The sequence below is a fragment of the Gymnoscopelus braueri genome, assembly GCF_963280865.1.
Source record: "Gymnoscopelus braueri genome assembly, chromosome: 3".
In the NCBI taxonomy this organism is placed as follows: domain Eukaryota; kingdom Metazoa; phylum Chordata; class Actinopteri; order Myctophiformes; family Myctophidae; genus Gymnoscopelus; species Gymnoscopelus braueri.
Window position 1 is genome coordinate 2,852,451 of NC_137612.1, and position 17,606 is coordinate 2,870,056.

The window sequence follows — 17,606 nt, forward strand, 5'->3', positions numbered from 1 at the left end:
TCTTGAAAGTGTGAGAACTACTAATAATAGTTAGAAGGCATTTGTAGAATCGGCCTCGGGTCTAAATGGGCTAATCCAGTGATCTTCAACAGGGGGTCCTTAGAGTTACTACAGGGGGTCCGCCAAATCTTTGATGGGGAACATCAGCCGAAAATAGCAGATCTACAAGCTCACAACGCCTTGCGCTGCTTGTAGATCAGCTAGTTTGAGTTGGTATGTAGAGGTAAAAAAAAAAGAGCAGATCAAGTACAGAGCCAACGGTCAAGATGACTAAATATAGAGGGTTTAAAGGGTTAACTGTCTGAAAATACACATTAACGTGAACCCAACATATTAAAGGTATCATGACATTCATTTTCACTTTTTTTATTTTCAATGTTTTATTTGGGGTTTTATGACCTCAATTACACCCAAAAAACCTGAACTTAGAACATTCAGTGGATTTTCTGTGGTCTGGGGTTTTCTGAATAATTAGGCTGAAAAGTAATCTGAGCTTGGCCCTTCGACAGTGAGGTCACAGTCGATTAATCCCGCCCACTCTCCTCCTCGCCCCTCCCCTCCCCTATCCTTTCCTTTGGGGGGGGCGGAGCAAAGGCGATGATTGACAGGCAAAATCCCTCACCAGCGACACCCGCAGGCAAAGATTTCTTTTTTCATTGCAGTTGAAAAGGCTTTAGAAATGTGAGAGAAAAACACCTGCCATTGATCACTGGAATGGAATTTTCACTTCAAACTTTTTTTACACTTTTGAAGGACCAGGACAAAGACTTTGAATGTGGTGTAAAAGTGAATGTCATGAAAGCTTTAATGGAGAAGATAATGTATGTCGAACAAGTCTATGAGATCTAGGCCTGTCCCCGACTAAGGATTTGTTTAGTCGACTCTAACTGGCGACTAATTGCCAATAGTCGACTGACAGTCGACTAATAAAAAATAAAAATAAAATAAAAACCTTTTTTTTTTTTTTTTTTTTTTATTAGTCGACTGACAGTCGACTAATAAAAAAAATAAAAATAAAAAAAAGGTTTTTTTTTTTTTTTTTTTTTTGGGCCAAAATACATTTTATTTCAAAGGGCCAAGTCTACACAGTTTGTTTTGTCTCCAGCAGAGTTTCTAGTGTCTCTATCTCTCTCTGGAAGAGGTTTCACATGAACTCTGCAGCCGCACTGAGGCGCTCTAACACAAACAATACCAATACAAAGACGAGGAATAAGAAGAATAAAGTGGAAGTTACGTGTGGTTGCAGGTGTAGACTTGGCCAAAAAACAATTTAAAACATTTTTGGCCCTTAAAAAAAAATTAAAAACTTTTTTTTTTTTTTTTCGACTAGAGTCGACTAAGAGACACTTAGTCGACTCGGACCCCCCGCGACTAACCAGTCGACTAGTCGACTTAGTCGAGGTCAGGCCTAGAGATCTATGAATACGTTTAACAACACCATTTTATATACATGAATATGTTAGTGTGGTGTGTGTGGGGGTCCCTGCTTCATCTCTCTCAGCTAAGGGGGTCCTTGGCTTGTTCTAAAAAACAAAACGTCAGAGACCCCTGGGCTAATCCATTGAGAGTCATCTCACTCCCCAAACTAACACATGGTCTGAGCATACAGCAAATCAAGAGCCCGGTCCCCCTCCCGTTCCTGCTCCTCCCTCCCGCCCCCATGCAGGGTCCCTCCGTTTTGCAACGCATTCTGTCCGAGAGAGAGAGAGAGAGAGAGAGAGAGAGAGAGAGAGAGAGAGAGAGAGAGAGAGAGAGAGAGAGAGAGAGAGAGAGAGAGAGAGAGAGAGAGAGAGAGAGAATCGGTGGCCAGGAATCTTGTCATGCCTGACCGCGAGACTACTTCCTGGATGGAAGAATGGGACGTTTCCCACACAGCTTTCTTCATGTTCTCCACGTTGTCCTCCTTCTTCCTTCTCCTCGCTGGGGGAAACGACAGGGATAATCACTGAATAACGACCCCGTTCGTTCCGCGCGTCGTCTAATAATCGATATTATTTGACCACTTTTCCGATGGACTCTTACTTACTGAGTGACTTTGTGGAGGATTTGTCTGCTGTGTAAGAGAAGCTTCGCTCCGATGCAGAGGTCGAGGCAGCAAACTGACTGTGAACTCTTTCTTTTTTTCCCCGCACGGGTTCTACATGAAGCCTCCTCAGCCCGGGGTGGAGGAGGAGGAGGAGGCGACTGGGACTGATCTGGGATTCAAACGGAGACTCTGTCGTCGTAGCTTTTAACGCTAAACTACAACACCTTTTTATTTATTTTTTTTAGCGTTTTTGTGTCAAGTCAACTAGAGTCGACCCTCAGCTGCCGTTATAAGTGCATGTGATTTTTTTTATTTTTTTTAAACCTCAAAACTTTGTCACCCGTTCGTTTTGCCTTCTTTGAATCTTGTTGCTCTCGATGAGTGTTCTAACACAGTCTATGGTTCTAACATGCGGAGAATACGGGAACCGAGTGACTGGTGGATCGTATCCTTAATGTTTTTAACCTTGTTGCTGCCCAAACAACACACAGACTGTCACCCGGGTGAGTAGTTTAGTTTCATGATACATTGATGAGCATTTTTGTTGACGTCTATCTTTGCAACCGTTCAGCGATCACGATCATGATGCCATTTGATTCTGATCCATAATAAGGGCGAGCCGAGGGTTGATTATATCCAGATTAAAATGAAGAGAAATGTCAGCTGCAGTGACATTATGACAGTGGTAACTAAGTACATTTACTCATATACTGTACTTAAGTACAATTTTGAGGTATTTTTTACAATACAATTATTTGAAAACTTTAGTTACTTTGCAGATATACATTAATATATTATATTTTATAAACCATACATTAACCACTTAAGGTCCTTGCACACTGGTGCGTCTTTTCGTTGCGTTTTTTTTTTTTCCATTGTTTTTTCAATTTTTTTCATTGTTGTAAAAAAAACGCAACGAAAAGACGCACCAGTGTGCAAGGACCTTTAGCCCTATTTTATACATAGGCTGTTTTCAAACATTTTAGTACTTTTACTTTTGGTACTTTAAGTATATTTTGATGCCAAATGCTTTTGTACTTTTACTCGAGTGACATTTTGAACACGGGCCTTTTTACTTGCAACAGAGTATTTTCATATTGTGGTATTGCTACTTGTACTTAAGTAAAATATCTTTGAGTACTTCTTCCACCACTGGGCTGCAGTTGTGACATTATGACCTGATTTCTAACTGTGCTGCTACAGTATATACTCATAATAACATAGTCATATATACTCATAATAACATAATATATACTCATAATAACATAATATATACTCATAATAACATAATATATACTCATAATAACATAGTCAGCGACCCTTTCAACACAGACCAGTTTGGTTGTAGGGTGTTGTTGTCCCCAGATGAATGTGTCGCAGGGCACAATTAATATTGTGTTTTAACAAGACTGACACACTGGCAAGTCCTATTATATAGTCCTGGCTTTTAAAGTATTAACATTGTCAACGTTATTGTGATCAGTTATTATTCATAGAGTGTACACAGTCACAACGGTTTCCACTGAAAGCACCAAATTAAACTTCATCATCTTAGGACTTCATATATTGGTTAGAAGAATTCAGAAATGACTCACCATATTTGCACATTAAATGCACAATGCAATTTATTGTCTTGAAGTCATCATGTGCACATGGTTGACATCGAGGATGACATTCATAAGGCGTATAGGTAGGTGTATTGGCAGTGGTTCTCAAATTGTGGTCCGTGGACCCCCAGGGGTCTTTTGGGGGGCGTTCCAGGGGGCTCCCCAGCCAAATTGATAGTTAGGAACCAAAGTGACCCCTTAGGTGTCTGTAACTCAGAGAGTGTACAAATGGATCCATTTGGTTCCATTTTTACACTCTCTGAGTTAAATTAACACTGATTAATACTACAGTGCAGATTGGGGGGTCCAGGAGATCAAAATGGTATCAAACTGGGGGGTCCTTGAAGTAAATAAGGTTGAGAACCACTGGGTTATGGTATAGTCAGTGCTGTTGGTTCGTTGATGTACAGTCAGTGGAAGTGATGGAACACACCCCCCCCCCCCCACACACACACACACACACACACACACACACACACACACACACACACACACACACACACACACACACACACACACACACACACACACACACACACACACACACACACACACACACACACACACACATATGCTCTGACTATTATTGTCACATTCTCCCCAATCCCCCCGTTTCCGACCCTTCCTCTGCAGGCTACTGACTGACTGCACACAGTTTATTCCTGGCATGTCTCACCAGACCCAGTGACATTTGTAGGCAGGAGCTTTAGACCTTTTACGCTGGCATGCACGCTGTAATTACTGATACATTTTCTTGTTTTGTTTTATAGAAGATTTCACACATTTTACAAACTCTTATTGAGGAAAAACTGGACATTTTTTACTCTGGCATGCAGTAATTACAGATACGTTTTCTTGTTTTGTTTTCATAGAACATTTCACACATATGTTACAAACTCTTATTGAAGAACAACATCACAAATATCTTTTCCCCCCTTAACCCATTATGGTGCATTATATACAGTTGATATATCGTGTGTTGTCATTCCATATCCATTTCAGTAAAGAAAAAGAAAACCCACCTTTTTGTTTAAGTTCAGTATTTGTAGTAGGCTATTGATATTGAGAGTGGGACTTTTTTCCTGGAATATTCTTGAGGCCCCCTCACTGGTAATCAATTATATGTGTTTGATGTTGGGATCCCTCTGTTGATGCTTTTCCTTTTCTTTCTTGGTGTTGTTGATACGTGTAGCCTATCCGTAGCCATATGGTGTTTTGTCATTCTTCAAATGAAGTTGAGCAGATACAGGTTGTGGACGGATTGTGGTAGATATTTCCACCTGTAACTTTGCAACATACTTAAAGGTAGGGTAAGTGATTTGCGTTGGTTAAAATAATTGTTAAATAGCTCTATATTCTGATAGTACTCATTGCAATAGAGTGCTTGTTCAGTAAAAGGAGTCTCCTTGTCTCTCCACCTCTTTATTAAACAGAAAATGCATTTTTGTTTCAGTTTCAGTTTCATTTCCAATTTTATCCAACCAGGACAGAGAACTCAATCAGGATACAGATTAAACAAGTGAAATTGGAAGTGATGACACTAAGAAATGAGCAGACAAAATTGGAACTGGAACACTATACAAATTAAGCTTCAAAATGGGTACTTTCACCTGATTGGCTGAGATTTTGACACCTACCGAAAAATGTATTTTCTGTTTGTTAAAGAGCTGGAGAGACAGGGAGACATCTGTTACTGAACAAACACTCTATAGCAATGATTACTATCAGAATATAGTATTTTAACAAAATACTTTTTGTTTTAACCAAAAAATATCACTTACCCTACCTTTAGGAGGTCACAATAATATAAGAAATATGGTGTAACATCTTAAAATCAAAAATGTATACCCACTAATGTGGTCCATACGAAATACTCAAATTAGTCTTTGAGTGGGCGGGCGGGCGGGCGGGCGGGCGTGTGCGTGCGTGTTACACCTGTAATTGTAGGCCTAATATATCAGCTAAAATTGGCATTGGTGATCTACTGATCTTGTCCTCCCAGGAATGCAGAGATGAACCATTAGTTAAATCTTTTTAGCTTACATGTGTGTGGTGTACTGTTGTAACAGGAGTGATCATAGAACAATGATGCATGTTCAAATCAAAGAATTGTGATTGAAGCGTTACTTAAAGTCCACTCATCATAACATTACCATTTACTGTTTTTTTGGTTTGGATCATTTGCCTTTTGGTCCAAGATACTCTGAGCTGGTCTCAGTAGCATGATAATTGCTTAAAATTACCCACAGCAACTTCAGTCCACACATCATTTCTTCTGTCTAGCTCAGCATCCAAACCAAAAAAAATACATGCTGGCGTCAGGCAGACCTGTTTTCAGAGAGAGAAAGAGAGGGAGGGAGGGAGAGAAAGAAAGAAAGAAAGAGGGAAACGAGAAATGCTGCTGGACAAATGGCTGTACTTTCCCGTGTTTCATGACAATAGTGATTTATGTCCTGGAAATAAGGCACTATCACTGAAGGACGTACAACTGCTGCACTGAAGGACTTGGCCATATCAATATGTCCTTGTCCTCCAATCACCTCACCCCCCTTTCCCTTAAACAAGCTTGCTCTGAAGTGTGATGCTATGTCAGGATTGCTTAATGCCGTCATTCACCACCGAGGGAATACTGCATTTACAGAAAGTGTGCCTTTCTCACCATGCTGATAGCTAAAGTATGCATCCTTATGACCACCATTTGAATACTGTAATAGCTGCAGTTCAAGAAGAATGTAAACACATTGAAGTGCTCGTATATATAAGTTACTCCCTGGTAACTTTGTTTTTGTTGTATATCTGGTATATTTTGCAGATGGTTTGGTTTATTTGAACGGATTTTCCGTGAAAATCCGTGAAACGGAGCATGATATTCATACACCTCTTTAATACCATGCAAGCTCAAAAGAGTGGCTAGATCACCTTGAGAGAGACAGGGTTCTCTGTTTGGCATATGTTGAACACAAACAAGATGCATCATTTGCTGTAGGTAGATAATATATACAGTTCAAGGGGTACATTGTAGCCATGGTTTTTAAGTGGTACTCTGTAGGTGACATTGCAAATGATCAGATTGTATTGTATATGTGAGTGACAGTGACATTGTCTCTCGCTTCAATTGCACATTCATTACAACGTGTTGCTTTCTCAATTGTTCTCTTTTCCACTGATTATTTCAACCACGTTCACAAAACAACAATGTTTAGTTGGTCATATGCTCCATTCCGTTAAGGAAGGGCTGGTCTGGAATTCCCAGACCAGCCCAGACTACACAATTGTCTGGCTGAATTTTTGTGTCCCTATTGTTGTGCTGGCTTTAAGCCTTCTTGAAAAGGCATAGACTGTAATACTCAAGAAGCTAATGCAAATATTTATGGCCATTTATAAAGCTACCTACATACTGTATGGCATATTGTATGTTATTGTTGCTGGTTCAGTTTTGGTTTAAATGTCTCTGACAGGGTAGTCTCTCTAACTTATAATTTCACCACAAATCCTTAGTGAATTAGTTGCACAATGTTACTTGCACAAATGTACATAGGTAAGTGTAATTTATGAGTAAATGTATGCCATCAGCACATTTTATAAATTGTGATTCTAAATCACCCCCCCCATTCTGTACATCTCCCATTGCTGCTGCTAATAATAATGCATTTATTATTATCATTATTTGCATATAAAATTATGCATGTTAATGTAACTACACTGGTGGCACCGGCCTACTCGGGGACCACACAAGTCGGGAACAATGTAAATCGGGGGCAACGCAAGTTGGGAATGCATGCAATCAATGAAGCGGTCGGGTTGGCCAATCAGGGAAGCTAGTGCCCACCCCAGACACACAGAGATTGTGTGCGTCATCCGCAGTCGATCAGAAGCACATATTGCACCCTAGGTGGGGTTGGTGAAAGGGCCTCTCTGTGTGGAGTGTGTTCTCCCCGTGTCCCCTAGGGTAGGTACCCTCACAAAAACATGCAGTAGTCCTGGTCTCTATACTGCCTCCCCCTGGTCAGGTTGAGGGGAAAGGAACTGGTTGGAATAACGTGTTCCTTCCACGCGCTACGTCCAACCGGGGAAACTCCCCCCCTCAGAAGGCTTGTTAGCTCTCATGCATTCAAGGAGGCACGAGCTCGGCTCTGAGCTTTCCCTAGGCTGGCAGAGGGAGTGTAGCGCCCAGGATTACTTAGACAATTGGCACTGGGTGAAAAAAATGCGGTTGCAAAATCGTGGGATAAAAATATTGCAGTATTGTGGTTTTTCGATTCACAGAAACCATTGGTCCGACTGAATTGCCACTTGGCACAGCACAACCCCGGGTCATCAGAGACACACAGCAAGTTTGAGGTCAATCAGTCACCGCGCCCGAATTCTTTTTATTTATGACTCGATGTTTATTACGTTAATACGTTTTAATATGTTTTTTTTACGTAGTAGGAGATAAACAGAAAATACAAACACAAGAAGCAGACAAACAAATTAAACAAGTCCATGTCTCAGAGTTTAACTACATTAGACACATAAAAAACTATAGTTAAACTATAGGGTGACGCATTATTTTTCCTTGGTTACAACTTCCTATTTGAATGTTTTTAGACATGAAATAATAACTCATGTAGACTACCAGGCAATATGGCTTCAAATCAATATCACCATTACTTGAAATGTTTGCCTCGATTTCGAATAATGAACGATTAGAATAAAAAAAAATTAATATACTTTTATAGCTGATCCACAAGCTCATTACGTGCCATGAGGTGACGCGTTGTGAGCTTGTAGATAAACTATTTTTGCAATTTATGTACGCCACCATTGTACAACAAAGTATAGTACAGGGTTGAGTGGCTTATCAGACGAATCAATTTAGTCCATTATAAATAATCGAATTAGAATTTTTGGTAACACTACATTAAGGTTCGGTCTATAATGCATTATAAGCACACTCATCATACATTATAATAACACATTGTAACACTCGTTAAAATGTTTATGATCATGTATGACAACTTATAACAATGTTTATAACGTATTATAAGTGCTGTCATAATGCTGTGGAACAGCAAATTATAACTACCATAACTTAGTCAATTATAAAATATATTTGTCATAAGTTATTAGAGATTTATTTGAATTACCGATTAATTCATTAATTGATAGTTGATAACCTGATCTATCGATCAATTGATAAGCAGCGTTTTTTTAGGACCAAAAGGAAAATTCTTGTCCGAAACCGAAAATGAGTGCCTTAAAGGAGGAGTTCACCCAAAAAATGATTTTATATCAATTGCACGCCCCATGAAGCCTTGAATTCATGGATTTATTTTTGTTTTTGTCGCATTCCTAAGCCAATAATTTGATGACCATGTGTATTTCCGGTAGGAGACACAAACAATCTACTTTGTGTCTCCTACCGGATACATTAGTCGGTAGGAGACGGGAATCAAATTATTATCTTAGGAATGCAACAAAAACAAAAACACATCCATGAATTCAAGGCTTCATGGGGTGTGCAATTGATAGAAAATATTAGTCCTTTTTTGGGTGAACTACTCCTTTAACATAATTGCCTTGATAACGAGCGGCAACGAGCATCAGCTGGACACACACACACACACACACACACACACACACACACACACACACACACACACACACACACACACACACACACACACACACACACACACACACACCTCCCCTCTGCAGTGCTCTATGGTCTCATTTCTCTCCAAAAGCCCTTGAATATGATGGAATATGATTTAAGGATTACTGTGATTATGGTAAGCTCACATTTGATATCAGACACACCCATACCTGTAACCTTCACTAGCCGGGGGGAAAAAAAAATAATTATTATTATTTTCAATGAAAATCAAAAAATGTTATCGAGTAAATTCTTAACGCCAATTAATCGATTAAAGATTCATTGTTAACATCCCTAGTTGTTATGCATATTTATAACCAGTGTTATGAAGCCTTATATTAACATTATAATGCATTATGTGCCTTTTTTAAAATTGGTCACCAGTGACTTTAGTTGTTTTGGAGAAGGCTGTGACAGTACCAAAGTGTGCTGGCACTCTCCCTGTCTGTCACGTGGACAAAGAACTTTCAGTTTACATGAGGATGAGTAGATTTATGGCAGAATTTTCATTTAAATAAGGAGGAAGTGGTTTAATTTGTCCTATCATTGTCCTTATTTTTAGCACGCTAATTAATCATGGCAGATTGTAAGAGAGCACCCAACCTCAACGTTTCAGTCTTGATATTGCCTTATTAGCATTAAAATGTTCTTTTTTGCTCAATTAAACGAGGATGGCTGTTTGTAATGAAATAAACTTCCAACTCTGATTTGAAGCTTCATAAACTTTCCTAGATAATGGATTATTCTCCGCAAGCAGTAACAGCGAGTTGATGTTCACTCTTCTCCCTGGCACAGAGCAGTGAGGTGACTCTAACAGTCCACCGGTGTCTGAGCACCAGTGGAGACACTCCTCATTAAACCCTTGCGGAGATGATGTTTGTTTTTTTCTACGTTAACACTGAGAGATCAGTCCCTTAGCTCTTTCCTCTGTGGAGTTAGAAGAACCAGTTTGAGATGCTGTCACTTTCACACCCTTTCTACTGATTCCCCTGTATAAATGTGTGCCTTTCAAACATGGTGGAATTTTTTTTGAACACCTTGTTCCTCATAACAATAGAAGAGCATTACAATTTTAGGCATTCAGCAGAGACATACACAGAGCATCATGAGAGTTTTTTGTTTTGTTTTGTCATGAAAATAGAATAAAGCATAGCCTACACTAGGAACGTTATGGCTCTGGTCTTTCATTTGCTCCGTGTATTTTCTTATTTTAATAATTTGACCAACCGTATCTATAGCTTCATAACAAATGGCAATAGTTCCTACTGTGTGAACATATTTGTCCCAGCTAATTTCTGAGAAATCCAAAGGGGAGGATGTGCTGAGTGAGATAGTTTCGGAGGCAAAACAGGGGCTTACAGACTGCCCTATCGATCCTGTTGACATGCTTCCCTTTGGGTAATGCAAATGTTTCCATTCTTCAAGGCAAACATTCAAACCCCCCTGTTAGTGGAACCGTAATTAACTAGGGATCTGAATACCATGGCCTTTTCCTTTTTGACATTTTCATATTTCAGAATGACATGGTTTCAGGCATTCTCAACAAAGACAACTATTGTATTTAACGGAGGAAAAAAAAGAAGGATGGCCTGGGTAACATCAAAAGTTGCCTCTGATGAATACAAAATACAGTAAACACCAAGCATTTTCCTGGTACTCCCTGATTTAGTTTAGACTTGATGTCTTTCAGCAAAGGATGTATGTTATTGTCATGGCTAGTCTAAACCTCACAGCACCAGTGTTTATCACAGCTGAGAGCACTTCTCCCCAGGTAACCACTAATCATCTAGGGCTTCTAGAGCTCATCTGTTCGTGCAGTAAACAGCCATCTCAAGACAGAGGTTTGAAACTCTCTTCCTCATCAGCCTAAAGGCTGATTTATACTTAGTTGTGCGTCGGTGTCGCAAGTCAAAAATAGCCGATCTACAAGCTCAGAACGCGTTGCACTGCGTAAATAAATCAGAATGCGCACTGGCTTCTCAGCCTTTTCTCTCTCACCAAGGAAACGGTTACCGTATATAAAAAGGCAAACACCATTTTTTTCCCAGTGTTTCCCCTAGCCAGAAGCTGAAGGCGTGGGGGAGGAATGCAAAAAATAATTGGTGATCTCAAAATGCATATTTATGCTCAAACACAAAGTCTTATATCTTATATAGTACATGTGCACAGTAATAATCTGTATAGTTTACATATGAATTGTCTCCAGATTTAGGAAAATATACTTTTATTAGACAAAAGTATAGACAAAAGTATACAAATCAGTTGGTCACACATCAACAACTACTGATGGCACACCTGCCTGAGAGCATTTGAGCATTTTATCAATGCATTTGAGCATTGATATAATTGTCTCCGCCAGGCCGAAAGGCATGGCGAGAGAGTATGTTTTACCCCCTGTCCGTCCGTCCGTGTGTGTGTGTGTGTGTGTGTGTGTCTGTCATTCTGTCATTTTGTGGACAGCTAATCTCTGGCACCGTTGGCTTGATCGCAGCGAAAATGTGCACTAGGGATGGCCAACCGATAACCGTTCACCGTTAACCGACCGTTAAGCGGCCACCGATTAATACTAACGACTAACGATTAATCGAAAAAAAAAAAAAAATGTCAAAAATGTTTTTTAATTGTTTTTTGGCCAAGTCTACACCTGTAACCACACGTAACTTCCACTTTATTCTTCTTCTTCCTCGTCTTTGTATTGGTATTGTTTGTGTTGGAGCGCCTCAGTGCGGCTGCAGAGTTCATGTGCAACCTCTTCCAGAGAGAGATAGAGACACTAGAAACTCTGCTGGAGACACAAAACAAACTGTGTACACTTGGCCCTTTGAAATAAAATGTATTTTGGCCCTTAAAAAAGAAAAAAAAAAAAAAAATCTTTTACATTTTTTTTTTTCTTAACGGTTATCGATTAATTAATCGGTAAGGCCTAACGGTAACCGGTTAATAAAATGTCTCCATTTGGCCAACCCTAATGTGCACACACACTCCCTGGATGCCAGAGCAGAACCTCTGCTCCAATTTTTCCACATGGGCCTTTTATAGCGCCACCAGGAGGCCGAGTTGTGCAAAACACATTTTTGAACAGTACTCCTACAGATTTTGGCCAAAAATCCACCAAATCGGTACACAGTATCTCTATAGTCATTAAAAGAAACGGCTTATTTCAGATTTTTCATATTCCATCCTGATTGGCAAAAATTGTCTCTCAAAGTTTGCAGGAGTACTCCGTTTCGAACAAAATGCCTCAAATCATGTACACAGCATGCAATTTCCGTGAAATTTTGCACACATATTCCCATTAGGCCGGGGAAGAAATGCCATTTGAAAATGTTCAAATCAGCCTCATGGTGGCGCTGTAACAGGCCGATTCGTGTTTTTACCTATAACTGCACCGATCAGTGTAAAACTTTGTATGCACACCCTCTAGAGGCCAAGGAAAAACCTTTGCCCTGCATTTTTCACATTTGCCTTTTATAGCGCCACCAGGAGGCAGACTTATGTAAAACAATTTTTTTGATATTAAGCCTTCAGATTTGATCCAAATGTCACGCAAATCGGTACACATGATCTCTATAGTCATGTGATCAAGACGGATCTGTTTGATTTTTCATATTCCATCCTGATTGGCTAACATTGACATGTAATGTTTGCAGGAGTGGCCCGTTTTGAACAAAATGCAGCAAATCATGAACGCAGCGTCCGATTGCGGTGAAACTTTGAATGCACATTCACACTATGTTGAGGAACAAATGCCACCCTTTTAACATTGGCCTGTTATAGCACCACCAGCAGGTCAAATTTAGCAAAACACAGTTTTAGAACAAAATGCCTCAAATCATGCATGCAGTGTCCGATTGCCGTGCACGGCCTAGGAATAAATGGCACCCTTTTCACATTGGCCTATTATAGCGCCACCAGGAGGCCATAATAACCTACCTGAGCACTTCTTCTAGTTTTTTTTTTTTTTTTTTTTTTTACAGAAAAAAATCATACTGTGGCGGTTGGATTTAAGGGGTGGCGGGCTGGCGGCCCGCCACTGCTTAATGCATATAGGGGAAACACTGTTTTCAGTGTGTTGTGCCGGTTGTGGTGACCTATCGAATTCTGTGACTGGAGCTGTTCCGCCCGTCCAGGGCATGGGAATTAAGCGATTTGCGGAGCATGGGAAAAGCATCTCAATGGCTGTCCTTTGAACCAATGATCAAAGGATTGCGGGATCTTGGGAGACGATTCCTAGTGGTTAAGGCACGTACCATATATGTAGGCTGTGAAGCAGCCTGACGGCGATTCCCGGGTTCGATTCCCGGTTCTTCGTGTCACTCCCTGACTCTTTACCCGTTTCCTGTCAATACTACAATCAATAAAGGCTTTTTCTAGGCTCTCTGGCTCTGCCAGTGCTCAAAAACTGTTGAATAGGCTTCATGATATTAGTGACATTACTAGTGTCATCCTGACAAATTGGGAAAGGACCATTTACCATAATCATTGATTTGTGAAGAATCAAGGGTAATTGTTGCGCCTATTCTGTCTCCCTGTGGCTATCCTATTGATGGTAAGGAGTGACACAAACAAAATTTCATGTAGAGCATACTTAGGTGGATAGAGCTTGGTATTGAGTACATTCAATTGAACACAATAGCTGACCCACTGATCTCCTTGCCTATAGTTATCAGCAGTCTTTCTTGATAACATGGCAATGTATAGTAATTGAGCTGTTTAAAAAAAATATATATTATGCTAAATAAGAGGCATATGATATTTCTGTAATGCAATGTTACCATGTTGTCACTGTTATAGCCTAATCATTATGAATTCATTGGGAAAACAGTATTATATAGGATTGGCAGTATATATACAGGATTGGCCTACATAAACGGCCAATAACCTGATAACCTATGCAAACTATAAGACAAAATGTAAAATTAGATGAGTTGAGTTTTGCTATGCATTTCTATGCAAAGTGTAATAATGATTAAGAGCTAGCCTAATAACCCACAGGTTAAATACTTCCAACTGTGAATGGCCAGTTACTATCTCTGTCCTTATTCATTCATTCTTAATCCCGAAGTTGATGATAATTTCCTACATCAAATGAAGAAAGGCTTGCATGAGGCCATAATAAAGATGAAGAAAGAAGACAATTGCTGTTAGGCGTGCATAATGGAAATGGATTTGTGACGAAATATCACATAATTGCCTTGAGTCACAGAATCATTACCTTGAGACAGACAAGTACCCCTCTATTGAATGCTGTTCTTCCGCCTTTGTTTGCACTTAGCTTTTGGATAGCCTTTGTGTTAGTGATTGGATTCCTCTTACTTTGAGATGGGTCACACATGAGCAAGCAATCAGTGTCGAGGCGTTTTCAATGAACGGTATTAGTTGTCTATTATGTTACTTCATTGTGAGGGACTGACAGAGTGTGCAATATAAGATTCTGGATTAAGAAAAACTTCAAAACGGCTAGCAATGTAGCCAGAAATTGATTTTGGATAGGCCTGCAAAAATTCTATAGGCTGGATTTTACAGTATGGCTCCTCGGAGGCAAGCCATGTGTTCCTCGGAGGCACGCCGTGTGTGTGTGTCTGTCCAGGCCTAATCTCCCATCGATCAGTGCCAGATCCTGTGTACACGCTGCCTGCAGGCCAAGGGAGTAACTCCCTGAATACCCTTCACATAAACTTACATTTTATACTGGAAATGAATGGAGTGGAAAATAACTCCTCCACTCAATATGACAAGTCAATATGACATCACTGTGTCAATATGACGTCATAAACATTTTGTACGAGAACCGGAATCCTTCTTGTTTTTAGCTAAATTGCCACATGCATATATAGGCCTGCACCCGAACGCCTGAACGTTCATTTGCAAAATAGGCTTTATTGAAAAGGACTGGCTCAAGAGGCTACTCACTCTGTACTTTGCTAGCTAGCGATCTGCTTCAGAGAGGATACAGAAAGGGTCTGTGCGCTTTTACACGTACTACAAATCACCAGATACAGTAGGTGGGCTCTAGATCGGATCTTGGCACACGACAGAGCAGTAAATAGAACCAAGAGTTTCCACGTGTACTGCCGGAAGACTTGAGACGACTGCGTGAGTTTAAGTTTATATCCTGGAGTGGTTGGCCAATTCAATGGAGTTCAGAGGAGGAATAGCGTAATGTCATAATATCAAGGAGGATTTAGCACAGACCCACTGTTACAAGCAGTGTGACCTCTAGGGGCACAGGGCTTTTAGACTCTTTTTATTATCATTATTATTATTAATATTATTTTAGAGCAGTCAATCATTTTTACCACTTTTTTTCTACCAATTTAACCATTATGCCAATTAAAGGGATATTTCACTTTCAAAAAAACTTTTGGTCATTTTATCGTCTACTCAGGCCTTTGTGAGCCCCCCAGACAGTTTTTAAGTTGCTCGATTCAGTATTTAGACATTTGATATTCATTTTATCAGACTTCCTATACAAACCCATTGTAACTTCAAACTCCATTTTAACCATGTTAGATTCATCAAAAACACCCGTCCTTGGTTCTGGTGACTCACCCTGCCCCCCCTAATACGCGAGGGGGCCGTGTTTTTTCAATTACTTTTTCATTTATTTTAAATATATATATTTTTTAATTGAAAAAAATAAAAAACAATAAAAAAATAAAATAAAATAAATGTATAAAAACCAAGGACGGGTGTTTCTGATGAATCTAACATGGTTAAAATGGAGTTTGAAGTTACGATGGGTTTGTATAGGAAGGGGGCGTGTCTGATAAAATGAATATCAAATATATAAATATTGAATCGAGCAACTTAAAAACTGTCTGGGGGGCTCACAAAGGCCTGAGTAGATGATAAAATGACCAAAAGTATTTTTTGAAAGTGAAATATCCCTTTAAGCCCCTCACACTTGTATGTTACCAGTTCACTTCTATTGTACCCTACTGCCAGTGAGGAGCTCCCACCAGGAGAAAGTAGTGCCTCCATCCTACTCCTGTCGTTCAACACCCATTGCTGACAGACAGAGCCGACCCATCCCATGTCCGGCTTCCCTACCCCGAACACGGCTAATTGTGTTCGTATAGACACTGGGCTAAGCTGAATGCACAATGGTGGACAGGCATTACCTAGTGCACTACAGTGCCCTGGCCATAGACTCTTACGTCTTGTTAAATACAAAGGCATGTTATCGTAATTCCCAAGGTTTATCTTTAGGAGCCGTATATTAGACGGTACAGTTTAAGTCAGTGGTTCACAGGCTTTGAAAACAAATCTGGTCATGGGAACATAATGTCTAGTCTAAAAGAAAATGATACGCACTAACAAACTTCTAGTACAGAAAGTGTGGCCTTTTAAAAGTGTAAATGTTACGTTAAGCAGCTTATTCTACACTGATATGTGGTTCAATTGAATAATAATAATAATAATAATAATAAACTTTATTTGTATAGCACCTTTCATGACATGAAATGCAGCTCAAAGTGCTTTACAGAGCAAGAATACAATTACAGTTAGAACCAATTTAACAATAAAGCAAACAAAAATAAAATAAAATAAAATAAAAGCAAAAGCATAAAACAACATTAAAATAGGCAATACAGTGAGGAATTAAAAATCAACCAAAGAATCAGCTAAAAGCAAGAGTGAAGTAATAGGTCTTGAGCTGTGCTTTAAAGCTATCGACAGAGGCTGCCTGTCTTAGGTGTAATGGGAGTTTATTCCACACTGTCGGTCCGTAAAAGCAGAATGCTGCTTCACCGTATTTTTTATATGTCATTGTAGGCACCTCGAGCAGGTCAGCACTTGAAGACCTGAGGGCCCGGTTTGGAACATATCTCTCTAGGCAGTCAGAGAGGTAGGAAGGTGCCAGACCATTTAGAGCTTTATAAACTATTAAAATATTTTTTAAATCAATCCTAAATAGGTCTGCTGTACCTCATGTCAAGAGTGTATTGTGGTTTAAAACTTTTGAAATGAAAATTTACATGCTTGATTCCCCACCATAGTTAGTTTTCTTTGATAGGTAAAGTCATGCAGGAATTTGATCTATTATTTCTAAATGTGATAATGAACATCGGCACCAACTTATGTGAACCATTTTCGATTACATTTTCTACCAAGCTGCTTGCTTTTGACACAGTACTTACCAGTTTAAAGTACGTTTCTAAGTTTCTATTGGTATTTGAGACAAAAAGTTCTCAAACAGGACAAAGTTTTGACAACTTTTTAGTTTGTTATATTTCTTAAAGAATTCGGAAGAATCTCGCTACTTTTTCTGAACAACGAATACAATACTGAAGGATTTTTAAGATGGGACTCTGGCGGCATGTGAATTCAG

The 17,606-nt window shown here is 39.6% G+C and overlaps 1 protein-coding gene across 2 annotated transcripts in view; it reads left to right on the plus strand.

Moving 5' to 3' along the window:
• The first annotated feature begins 1,787 nt into the window (after positions 1–1,787).
• Positions 1,788–17,606, plus strand: part of LOC308082248 (receptor-type tyrosine-protein phosphatase gamma-like) — a 164,200-nt gene continuing 148,381 nt past the window's right edge. For both annotated transcript variants that reach the window (XM_080423929.1, XM_080423930.1), the window contains exon 1: positions 1,788–2,529. In XM_080423929.1, coding sequence (XP_080280055.1) covers positions 2,436–2,529 — 94 coding nt within the window. In that variant the 5' untranslated portion in view covers positions 1,788–2,435. The remainder of the gene's footprint in view (positions 2,530–17,606) is intronic.